Here is a 12,033-nt window from a genome sequence, read left to right as displayed (position 1 = left end):
AGAATTCCTGTCGAGAATAGGTCGCGGACGGATCATTCGATTTGAAATCTTTTGTCAATTTTTGGTTTAAATGCAAGAATTTACCAAATTTAAATTTGGTCTAAAACAATTAAATGTAAGATGGAGAAAGTTAAAGGGTAACTCACGTCAAATTCTAAAATATGTTATCAGAAGGTATAAACATTTTTCTATCATTTGAGATGGTTTTGCTGTTGGAGGTGATCTGACTGCCACAATGTTAAAACTCTCAAACGCAAAAGATGCACAGAGACTTGTCTAAAAATAACATCAGTAGTCATGCATATTGGTCATCAATGATAAATATACATTTGCATCAGTGTTGGGTAGAGTACTTACTGTATATGCTTACATTGTATTTAGAAGAAAAGTGTGATGAATGCTCACCAACATACATGTAGCTTTAAAATTATTCGAACAATTTTTCAAATGTATCTGATGGTATATTTGAAGTTTTTTTCTAACAATACTCAGTAAATACAAAATAAAAGATATGTCCATAGAGACCTGTAACACTGCAACTTGGACGCAATAACCAATGTCATAATGACAAGAAAAAAAGGAAACACGACTACTGACGTCATTTTTAGACACCTTTTTCTTCTGAGCGTTTTAACAACGCACAATCATGTTTTACCAATATTTGCCTTGAAATATTTTGGCAATCAATTAACCGAAAACAACAAACAAAACCTCAAATGATAGAAAAATATCTAATTTCTAATAAGAGTTTGGCACGAGTAGCCCTTTAAGGCAACATAAAAAGAGAGGAAAAGAGAAAGCCAGACAGAGAGGAAAAGACAGAGAAGAAAAGCATTAAGTTAACTAGTACTAACATCACAACGAGACAAAAGGCTATAGAACTCTCACCGTTTGATCCAGAAGTGGAAGGGGTATGATGGACACTAGGAGGGTCACTAGATACAGAGCTGTCTGATACAGAGGTATCTGTTGGTTGACTAGACGCATCACTAGCATCGGTGGCAGTAGAACTACAACCTGTTGAAGTGGTTGATGTGGAAATTATGTCTACCTCCTTCGATTCCTCTCCTGTGGCAATCACTACTGAAAAACAGATAATATAGCAGAGAGTTAACAAACCTGAATCAAGTTCTTACAAACTCCCAATAAGCATTTGCCGAGCTCTTTCTCACAAGCTTTGTTTGTAAACTGCTCACACTGTTATATAAAATTTTTATTTGTAATCAATTGATTTGACAGTTGGGAACTTGTAGTCACGAGAATAGTCTTTGGCAATGTTGTTACGAGATTTGCAATACTTAAATCTCAAAACAACAAATACAACAGTGCGAAAAAGAATATTCTAAATACCAAGAACAAATTAAAAAGTGGGAAAAAAACTAAAAAATGAATCTTTGTGTAAAGTTGTAGAAAACTACAAAGCTAGTCCTTTTAGATATTGTTAAAGAAATCACGTTGTCAAAAAAAAACAGATTTAAACTATATTAAAATTGAGAAGTACATATTCTGCTTAGCCCTATATTACCAACCAGCAAGTTTACTCTCCCTATCAACTACTCAGGCATCCAGGTTGTAAGCAAACGAACATAACTTAATCAGCGGGTAGAGGGCCAAATAGTGGGCTAACTCTTTCTTCAATCAGTACATTATAATTATTACCCTTTTCAAACTATCAAAAGCTAGATAGAAGACAAAAGAGATAACTGCTATTTATTTACTAGTAGCCGTATATAGCCAAGGCTCGGTTTACTGATTCTTACTGTCTTAATATAATTCTAGCGCGTGTTTAGCTAATCATTAAGTTTAATATAATGCAATTGTTTTAATGCTATACATATAATTATTTAAATTATTTGACCATTTTTTTTAGTTTTGGAAAAAATTGACCAAAATAAAATATATTCTTATAACGGCTTTGACTCAAGCATTTAATGGGTTCAACATCTGAAGCAGGTATTGGAACGTATTAACTTCATGTGTCTAGGTTTGATACTATCAGTATTCCATTCAAATACACGTAGCGTTACATACTTCCTGTAATCGCCGCATACACTCACCTGGCTCAGTAGGCTCTCTGCCTTGATAACTGACTAGAAATGGATGACGGCGCACACATCCTACACAAATCATCTCCTCGTACTCAGGAATATCTGTTTTCATCTCTAGATGGTTGTCGTGATACCAATCCTCGCACAAGCAGCACTGGATCATCTCCCCATCCTATAATATAAACTCAGTAGCAAAACGAAATTTTTTATATCGAAGTTACACTCTTACTGTAATGACACAAATCATCTATTCTCACCTTTTCACATGAGTGTATAAAGAATATAACCATTGGTTTTTTGATGGCATCAAGCCGTTTGCACATGCGCTCGCTCACGAAGAAGCAGCCACATTTGTAGAAAACGATCGTTATTCTTTTAATTAATAATACTTTTAGGTGTTGTGTTGATACTATAACAAAAAATTGCAAACAAAAGCATTGTTTTCAAAAATTCATTGCAAAAGCTTCGTGTTTTTAACGATCAAATTGTCTATAAAGATGGCCGACAACGATAAAATTATGTCACGAAAAAACGAAGGATTGTTTTAACTTCAATCCTAAACATATAGACTTTATCTTTTGATACAGAATCAGAGGAGCTAAGTTAGTAGCAAGGCCTATAAATTTCATACATCGGATTAAGGATAAGACATCTACATATGTTGTGTTTTAGCACGATGTAGTCCAGCAGGAAGAATTTACTACATTGAGTGCTGAGACTCAGCAAAAATAGGAGAGTACCTCATTGTCGGGGTCTGGGTAAGGCCTGTGGCAGCTGCAATAGACTCCCTTAAAGTTCTGGTCATATCTGTTGAGGTCATTAAAGGGTTCCTTGTCTTTCTGCAGTTTGCATTCTGTCTGAAACTTATTGTTACCACAGTCACATCTGAAGGATCTCTGCAACAATCAAGTGCCAAACAGGAATTAGATAAACCGGTTGCCAATTGTCAGTCAAAGATGTAATAGTCTCAAGTGAAAACACAGCAGCAAAGTTAAAGTGTGAGAAGCTGGAACAGCAAGAATATCTGAGAGCGACACAATTCCACCAAAAAATCAATCATGTAATTTTAAGGAATAATGTTAATGAGTTTAGATCAAATGCAAAGTTTTCATATCTTGATACAGACTAGCAGGATTTCAACAAGCACATTTAATACTCAACTTACAATCAACTCTATACCTAAACTGTTTGACATACAAAGTAGAATTTGAGTAAATATTTGTCTTAACCTACGAAGTCATTTCCAACACAAAAAGCTCAAACTCTATAAAAAATTTCTGCCACCTAAGAAAAAGAGAGAAAACTGGTAAAAAATCTAAATGAGATATTTTCAGACATTTTAAGAATATTTAGTGTAAGTTAGAGTAAGTAACACTACCCCTACCACTGAACATACATATCACCAAAATTACACTTCCATTCACATGTAAAAAATATTACAAATGTCTTTCAACTGATTGTCAATGATATAATTCAGTTTTTACATATAATTTTGAATTTACATTGATGTTTTTCACAAAACCTGATGTAATGCATTTGCGTTAATGCTAAAGTAATTATTTGAAGTATTGATAATAGTTTTCTTGAATTCAAAAATGAATTAAGCAGACTGCAACATACTTTCATGCGAATGTTTGCTCCAACCTCAGATGGTTTAGAAATACAAAGCCCAGCCTATCAGAACAGATAAGTTACGCTTGTCGAGGTTAATATGTAACACTATTAAAATGACTAGCAAAGCGTTATAAACTAGAGAAATATGCAGTCAGGTACAAAAGTAAAAGATGGACCATTTACTTTCATACAGTTGAACTATAGAACTCAAGAAGCCTATTATAGTCAACTTGAATAAAAGGTTGCATATCAATTTAATCTTAAGAATGTATACAGTTTTGTGATGTTATTGTATTGTTTGAGAGTTAAAAATTATTCCTGCTAGTCACATAATACTTCTACATGATGAGATGTGGTCCGTATGAATGAAACATTAGCACAAGTTAACAAGCGGTTATGTTTTCTATAAAGTTCATGTGTTAAATTTTTTTACGTTTTCTCAAATTTGACATTTTCACAAGCAGTTTAGATTCAGTCAATCTTGAGCATTCACGCCTCAAACAGTAGCTTTGTTTGCAAGCTGCTCAAACTTTTATATTTTTATTTGTAATCAAATAAAGAAAAATTTAAAGAAAAGTATTTGGATTTAACACTACTTAGTGACGTAACGGACAGAGTATTGTTTTTAAAGTCTAGTAAATGAAAAAAACAGATTGAAAAGTGTCTGAGCACTAAAATGATACGAACTTTCTATATTTTTGTTGTTTTTAAGACAAATTGCAACTGGTTATATATTTCAGAAATACTATATTATTGTACGTGGCCGTATACCTTTGCAAATGACTGTAGGTAATAGTGATAAATTCAAACTACAGCAATAGGAATTTTTGTTTGTTTGAAACAATGGACATTAGAAAGATCTTCTCATGTCATGAGTAATAACAAAGCACACCATAAAATACCTTAGTATAGAGCTCATACAGATCATGACCATCATGGCAGTCCAGACTACAAGCGAGACAAATACCAGCGACAGCGCCTGAGAGATCCTGGCAAGTTGCACATGAGTAGAGAGCCTGCCTCTGTACATAGCCCTGCGAAGCGAAAGGCATGCGATAAATAGTTTTTAGTATAAACTGAAGAGTGGGATAAAAATGATGTAATTGTGTGTCAGGATTACTTATGTATGCTGTGTATGAGCTTGAATCAAAATTAAATACATGTAGGCCTAACAACAAACATTTGACGAATCAATCATAAGTTGAACCAATCAAGAGTGAATTGAACCAATCAAGAGTGAGGTGAACCAAAAAAGAGTGATTTGAACCAATCAAGAATGAGGTGAACCAAAAAAGAGTGATTTGAACCAAAAAAGAGTGAGTTGAACCAACCATGAGTGAGTTGCACCAATCAAGAGTGAGGTGAACCAAAACAGAGTGAGGTGAACCAAAAAAGAGTGAGTTGAACCAATCAAGAGTGAGGTGAACCAAAACAGAGTGAGGTGAACCAAAAAAGAGTGAGTTGAACCAATCAAGAGTGAGGTGAACCAATCAAGAGTGAGGTGAACCAATCAAGAGTGAGGTGAACCAAAAAAGAGTGATTTGAACCAAAATAGAGTGAGTTGACCCAACCATGAGTGAGTTGAACCAATCAAGAGTGAGGTGAACCAAAAAAGAGTGAGGTGAACCAATCAAGAGTGAGGTGAACCAAAAAAGAGTGAGTTGAACCAAAAAAGAGTGAGTTGAACCAACCATGAGTGAGTTGAACCAATCAAAAGTGAGTTGAACCAATCATGAATGAGTTAACCAACTCATTCTGTTTGTCGTTTGTTGGTCTGTTGTCCGTATGTCCAGTTATAGTGATAAAGCTTCAGGAATGAAAAATCGCTTCGAAATTAAATTGAATACAGAAATGCCAGTTCTGCAAATGAGTGTGCTATTCACTACGCCACATGGCCTAATTGCCATACTATGAAATAATTGTGCATATACTTATTACACCTGCCAATCTTTAATGGTGAATGGTTAAAATAGGCTTCACCTAGCATGCTTGAAGTACTAGAAAGAATTCATGCCCAGATTTTCCCAAAATGCTATAAATATATGTGTGTATATATACCATAAGCTTAAAGGTTGACTTGCAACAAAATTCACATTACCGTTATTTGATATGAAAAAATTCACCATGTCTTACTCTGTTGTGTTGTAGGTGCAAAATATGTAGAAAGGTGATTACAAAAACTCAAAAACTAACAGAAAATCGCAACCACACGAGACCGCCGTAGTTTGGATGCTCTTTCCAAAACGGCTCAAATGTGATGTAGTTGTGAGAGATGGTTTCTGTTTACACTTTCTTGCAACCTTAATCGTCGAAATACTTTCACAACTATACATCACTCATTCAATAAAACTATGTCTATTGTTCTTACGCGTCTATTTTATCGTCATTGTAATGGTGTCACTTTTAGCACTGATATCTTATAACTTACCGTAAAAAATCGTTAAACTTTTTAACCTTAGCTCAAAAGCGTACATATCATTGTCTGATAATCATGACGAGTCTGTTGGTCACCTGTGATAATCGAAAAGTGCTACAAAAATTATTTGCGAAGTAGTGGGTCACATGATCAGAGAACGACTTGACGATTGAATAATGCCGAAATAAAACTGTAAAGTAGCGAGCATCTATATTCGATATGGGGTCTTCGGTAAAACCCGAAGTGTTTGTCATAAACTAGTACTACGATAAGTTTTATATTGAGCTTTTGATTGGCCTTTCAATTCACGGGAGAACATACGTGACAAAACGATGACCAAATTTCGTGGTACGTCATCGAAATAAAGATATTCTAATCTACGGGCGCTTTTCGTTTTTGAGCTTTTAAAAGCTTGTAATCACATTCCCACATATTTGGCACTTACAACACAACAGAGTAAGACATAGTGAATCTTTTGATACCAAATATCTGTAATGTGAATTTTGTTGCAAGTCAACCTTTAATTAAACTTATAGCATAATCAGAAATAAACAAAGACTTTCATTTAACTGTTAGAATGACATATGTTGTATATGCTGATTAAAAATACTTTTTCTATGCAAAAACCTTTTTATTACCCGTGCAACGCCGGCATTCTTTTAGTATCTCCATAAAATGGACTATTAAAGCTATATGTGATTACAAAAAAGTAGTTATTGTCATTTTTGGGCTCTAGAACAAATGAAACAGTATAATGCATTATTATAAGAATATTTGATCTGCCATACAAAAAGTTTCATTATACAAAGGAAATATTGGAATGGATTAACTTTGTATGTAGAGGTTGGACTATATAAGTTATAAATTAGATTTGTGCATTTCCATTTGTCAAAAGCTTAGCTGGGCCTCCTCACCTGGCTGTAGGTACATGTGCTTGCATCAGAGCCTCCTAAAACTGCTCTTGCATCATCTTCAAGATTTCGCTCAGCTTCCATGAACTCATTTAATGAAATAGCTCCATCTAGTTGCTCGTTTTCTTGCTCAGATGAGCCACTAGCCTTCATGTCTGCCATTATCTTAATAGAAACAAGAATGTATCGATGAATAAGTTCATGAAGGCAAAAAGTTTTTGCTTTTTTGCTATTGATAGCAAAAAAGCAAAGACTAAAGTTAATCGAAGTGAACAGATATAGAATAGATATGGAGAATTTTTATCAATCATACCACGTTGATTACTAAATGTGACATTAAATTTTTCATTTCTAAGCAAATGTTGCTTTACTGTAAAACCTTGTGAAAAAAAAATGCTTATCCAAAAAACTGATTCTCCCCTAAACAGATCCTAAAAGTGAGATTTTACACGACTAAATGAATATGAGCATGATAGGGAGAAAAGATAACACCTCAAAAGCAGCCAAACTTCAAAAGCAGTCAAAGCATCACATTGTGTCTGGAAGCAATTGAACAGCTTGCAAATGTAGCGTAGTAAAGATCAATACTGGTCGAAATAGAAAACCACCGGTAGCTGAAGATGTTTCAAGTGGTGCAGAATATTGTTAGAAAAGAAAAATCAGAAGCTTATCATGAAAGCATAAGAATGTTTCAATGTCTAGCTGAATGCAGCAAGTGCCTCAAAACCACCCTCTGCCGGTCAAGGAGATTTATCAAGCCTTACTGTATTTTTAATAAGACCAAAGATGCAACTAAAGGTTTCCTATGAAGCTCAAGCCAACAAAATGCCCATTGAATGTTATAGTACAACTCAGGAATCCATACGATAAAAGGTGATATAGTTGATAGTGTATTATTTAAAGAATAAATACAATTTATAATAGTAAATAAAGATGCGACAGAGGTATAAAAAGCAGTGCATTATATACAAGTAGCTTATACAATCATACCTCAACATACATTTGTTCCAACATACATGAGATTTGAGATATGAGCAAGATTTTAGAGCAAGTTTTTGCCTAGAGATACGAAACAAATTTGGGATACAAGCATACAAGACGGTTTTTGATGCGGCTGTCAGTTGACCAAATGTGACTCCGGCGTCAGAATGTACAATCGTGCGGTAATTGCATTGTTCACAATAGCCGCTAAGCGTGCTTTACGCTATTATATGGCTCACCGTCACTAATTTAGTAAACAGTGGTTTATAGTGCATTCAACCCTGCTCTTTCACATGGTCTTGTTTATTTTTGTGTTTGACCAATCATAAAGCCAGAGTTGCCATTTAACTATTCCCATATCGGTGGTTGATACGGAATTTTTCATAACCCAAGATCATAAATATAGGCTCTAACTGCAGGTGCACACATGTATGTGGCTATTTTAATGCTTCAGGCTAGAACAAAATAAAACCATCCGCAAAAATTACGGCTAGTTGATGCTAGATGAGTATTTCTACTTAGAATCTGAGTCAGCTGCCTCAGATCATAGTGAAAGCGATGATGAGGATTGTGTTAATAGGGGAGTCTTAGAAATACAGCTGCTTACGCAATATGTGGCTGCTAACGATAATGCGAATGAATTAAATCAAATTACAGAGAATAACGATCAGCCTATCACTGCTGATAACATTCCCATTCTAGCTGTTAACATCAAACTAATAAGTGGATGCAAATGTAGGGAATTATGCGCTAGTTTTATGTCATCTGCGCAATTAAGCCTCATTAGAACTGTGTATCAAGGATTACCGAAGGAAACATTGGATTGATTGTGTTGGGACAAATTGCCACTAGCATAACAAACCCAATGACACATAACAAATGTCTGCAGTGTACTCGTGCTACACTGTGTGAGTGTTAAACTACATAAAAAGAGCTCTAGATCGAATGGTCACTTGATGAGTTGGGTTGATATTTCCGCATCCTGATGCCCTCTGTTGCCATTTTTCGTTGACCTTACCACGACCTTTTGTATAGGTGGACAATTCTGAAAACACTTCCAACTCTTTGTTATGTTGTTGGACTGTCATTATATGCAGTCATAGCAATATAGCTTGATGAGAAGTGCCCAGTTTGAAGCATACCCTTTTAATGAATATCTGCAGGACGGCGAGCTTTTAGCCACATATATTGTTAACCTTACCATGACCTTTGGGAGGTCAACCGTCAATCGAATTGGATTAAAAATGCAACAATCATCTTTTTCAGGGTTTTATTATGGAGAATGCCAGGTTTCATCAATATAGGTTGAGATTAAGTGGTTGGTTACTATGGCATTTTGATTTGTAAACAAATACCATGATTTACAGGTCATGAATCACCAACTTTATCCTGCTTAAAGAATAGAGAAAGCATAATATTATTATGCTTTATTATTTATCTTGAGGTGTTGACTGATGTTCTAAAAAAAGAATCAAGGAGATTGACCAACCAGAAGCTGAGATATAGCCAGCCAAACACAGGTCTACCAAAAAACGTAAGTGTTTTGGTAATCATCAATATATGACGTATGAAATCAACTTGTGTGCCATTGGTCAATTAAGCCAACTAATGCGCTCTCCTATAACAATCACGGCGTTTTAATTGGTTTAATACCTGGAAGTATAGAACAATCAAATTGGGCCTAACAATCATTGCTCTGAGAATTCCTAACCAGTCCCTCTGACGCGTAGATTAGTTTTAGCATAAAATAATTACACGCATCTATATTTCGCAACATTTCGCTATCTTGCTAGTTCAGCTCAGTTTTGTTGTTCTCCTACTTAGCTTCCCTATTCAGACTCATATTTAGCGTTGTTCAGATTTTTTTTAACTATAGCTAATAATTGGAATCAATTAAATCAATCATCAATCTTGGTTATCATTAGAATTCTTTACAAATTATATTAGTTACATCATTTAATCTATACGCAGTTATATTGTTATTTTGTATAATATGCATTATGATTATTATATTAATCATAAAAAATATTCATAGATAAGATAATAGATCAATAGAAAAATCAAATCAAAAGTTATCGTTTTCTTTTTTTACAGCAAGAGCAGCACAGTCAAGTTATTCTTTTTAAGATTATGGCTGTAGTGAACTTACAGTCTGTTAATAGTGACGATAATCATGAAAATCAACTGAATGCTGCAGTAGATACACAGTAGAAAAATGATGAATGAACAAAAAGTCACGATCCCATTTCTTATTCTAAACAAACTGCCTATCGCGGATGTCGCATATAGACTATACACGCACCGTTCGTTGAACAGAGGATCTTTGGAGCATATCTGTGGAGATCGAGTTAAAATTTGAAGCACAATAGTCAAAATCTGCTCTTCTGTTTTGAAAAATCATGGCGAGGGGTTGTGGGCAAATGCCTTGACCACACAATGTTAGCTTGATTTTCCTGAGAAACCAGAGCTAGTCTGTAAATTATTTACTATCGCGAAAAGCGTTTCACATCTGGTAGCCAAAACAATCATTATACGTAATGGCGGTAAGGGTGCGCAACTCCGGCACATGACCATTAGGTCGATTTCATACGTAACAGTTCTCAGGATTTTCGAAGGGTTTTCCTGTGATTCTTTATTAGGTAGACCTGTGTTTGGCTGGCTATATTTCAGCTTCTAGTGGGTCAATCTCCTTGATTCTTTTTTTAGAACATCAGTCAATACCTCAAGATAACTAATAAAGCATAATAATATTATACTTTCTCTATTCTTTAAACTCAAAACAACAGTTTTAGTTCATCACGAGACCTTCTCTACTAAATCGTGCATAACCTGGGCATAAATAACCCAATTTAAAAAATTTTAAATGCAATAAAATCCTCAGAATTTGCTGAATTCAAATCTTTAAATAACTCAAAAATGTGGTTTTAGCACGATTGTACATTCTGACTGCCTGGGTCACAAATACAAAAGCAGCATCGCTCAGTCGTTTTGGTTGGATCAGTTTGTAAGTTTTAAAAAGGCCGGCTAAAAGAGAAGGTGAAAGTGAGTCAACAAGCGAGGTAAAAAGTGTCAAGCCAGAAGAAAAGTAGAAAACTGAACACAAAAACAAAAATAGAATTGAGTGTAGTGTAATGTAACACCAAAACTTAATTCTAAGTGTGCGTAATAAACTTAGTTTATTCAAGTTAAATTTAGAATTTATGTTATTACATGTCACAAAAGTCTAGCTTACCGAAAGCGTTGCCGTCAAGTCTCTCTCACACTGCCATTATCCGCTACCATCTGTTTCGAAGGTGGGAACTTTATACAGTACAGTACATAATAATGTTACATTTTATGGCAGATCATAACAAATAAAATAGGTATTAGTTAATTTGTGAGAGTAGGAGGTGAAATAGAACAAACAATTTGAAAGATGTTGTTTTCGATTGCAATACTCTGTTTTTGGGTGTGTTCAGAAGGCGGGGTAAAAACCGATTAATTAGTATTTAGTTACTTTATATAGGAAAAAATGATTTGAGTTACGAGAAAATTGAACATGTGAGCTCGGTCCCGGAACGCATTGAGCTCAAATGTAAGGCTGTAGTTATTAGTATTGTAAAGAAAATTGTAAATTTTGATTTGTTTGAATTTACATAGGATTTATAAGATGTTTAAGTTTGAATTTTTGTCTTCATGGCAAGAGTTGACAAGCAGCTGTGTGTATACTTAGTGAATCTGATGATCACAACTTTATAGACCCGAAACGTCTAATTATCTCAAATTGTCATTGAAAAGAATCGACACTTGAGCATGCAGATAAAGAAAAATTTAGTAATGCAGTCTGTTTACTAGTAGACATGTCTTGAATCATTTGAGGCCAATTTAGTCAATTACGGTTATGCATGTTTACTCATAGTTTATGTGAGCTTTCACTAGGCAAAATCAAAGATAAAGTTGTTTACCTAATTATTTCAACTCGATCAGATAGTTGTGTTCACCATTACAATGCAAAGAATTAAGAGAATAACAGTGAGCCGAACAGGGAATCAAAGTCGCTGAGAGGAAAAAAAGATCAAAGTCA

General features: G+C 34.7%; 1 protein-coding gene across 6 annotated transcripts in view; it reads right to left on the bottom strand.

Annotated features, from left to right (window-relative positions):
- The window catches only part of LOC137399266 (putative E3 ubiquitin-protein ligase UBR7), a 29,469-nt gene that overhangs the window by 5,461 nt on the left and 11,975 nt on the right, over nucleotides 1-12,033 (bottom strand). For 3 of the 6 annotated variants that reach the window (XM_068085303.1, XM_068085302.1, XM_068085297.1), the window contains exons 2-6: nucleotides 6,993-7,154; nucleotides 4,565-4,696; nucleotides 2,789-2,944; nucleotides 2,058-2,220; nucleotides 889-1,083 (exon numbers count right to left, since the gene is read on the bottom strand). In XM_068085303.1, the coding sequence (XP_067941404.1) occupies nucleotides 889-1,083; nucleotides 2,058-2,220; nucleotides 2,789-2,944; nucleotides 4,565-4,696; nucleotides 6,993-7,151 (805 nt within the window). In that variant the 5' untranslated portion in view covers nucleotides 7,152-7,154. Of the gene's footprint in view, nucleotides 1-888; nucleotides 1,084-2,057; nucleotides 2,221-2,788; nucleotides 2,945-4,564; nucleotides 4,697-6,992; nucleotides 7,155-11,202; nucleotides 11,253-12,033 lie in introns of all 6 variants that reach the window. The other 3 variants (XM_068085300.1, XM_068085299.1, XM_068085298.1) reach the window with 2 other exon arrangements.

This window comes from Watersipora subatra, chromosome 7, assembly GCF_963576615.1.
Source record: "Watersipora subatra chromosome 7, tzWatSuba1.1, whole genome shotgun sequence".
Classification (NCBI taxonomy): Eukaryota; Metazoa; Bryozoa; class Gymnolaemata; order Cheilostomatida; family Watersiporidae; genus Watersipora; species Watersipora subatra.
Note: the sequence above shows the minus strand (reverse complement) of the source record. Positions and strands in the feature narration are given on the sequence as shown.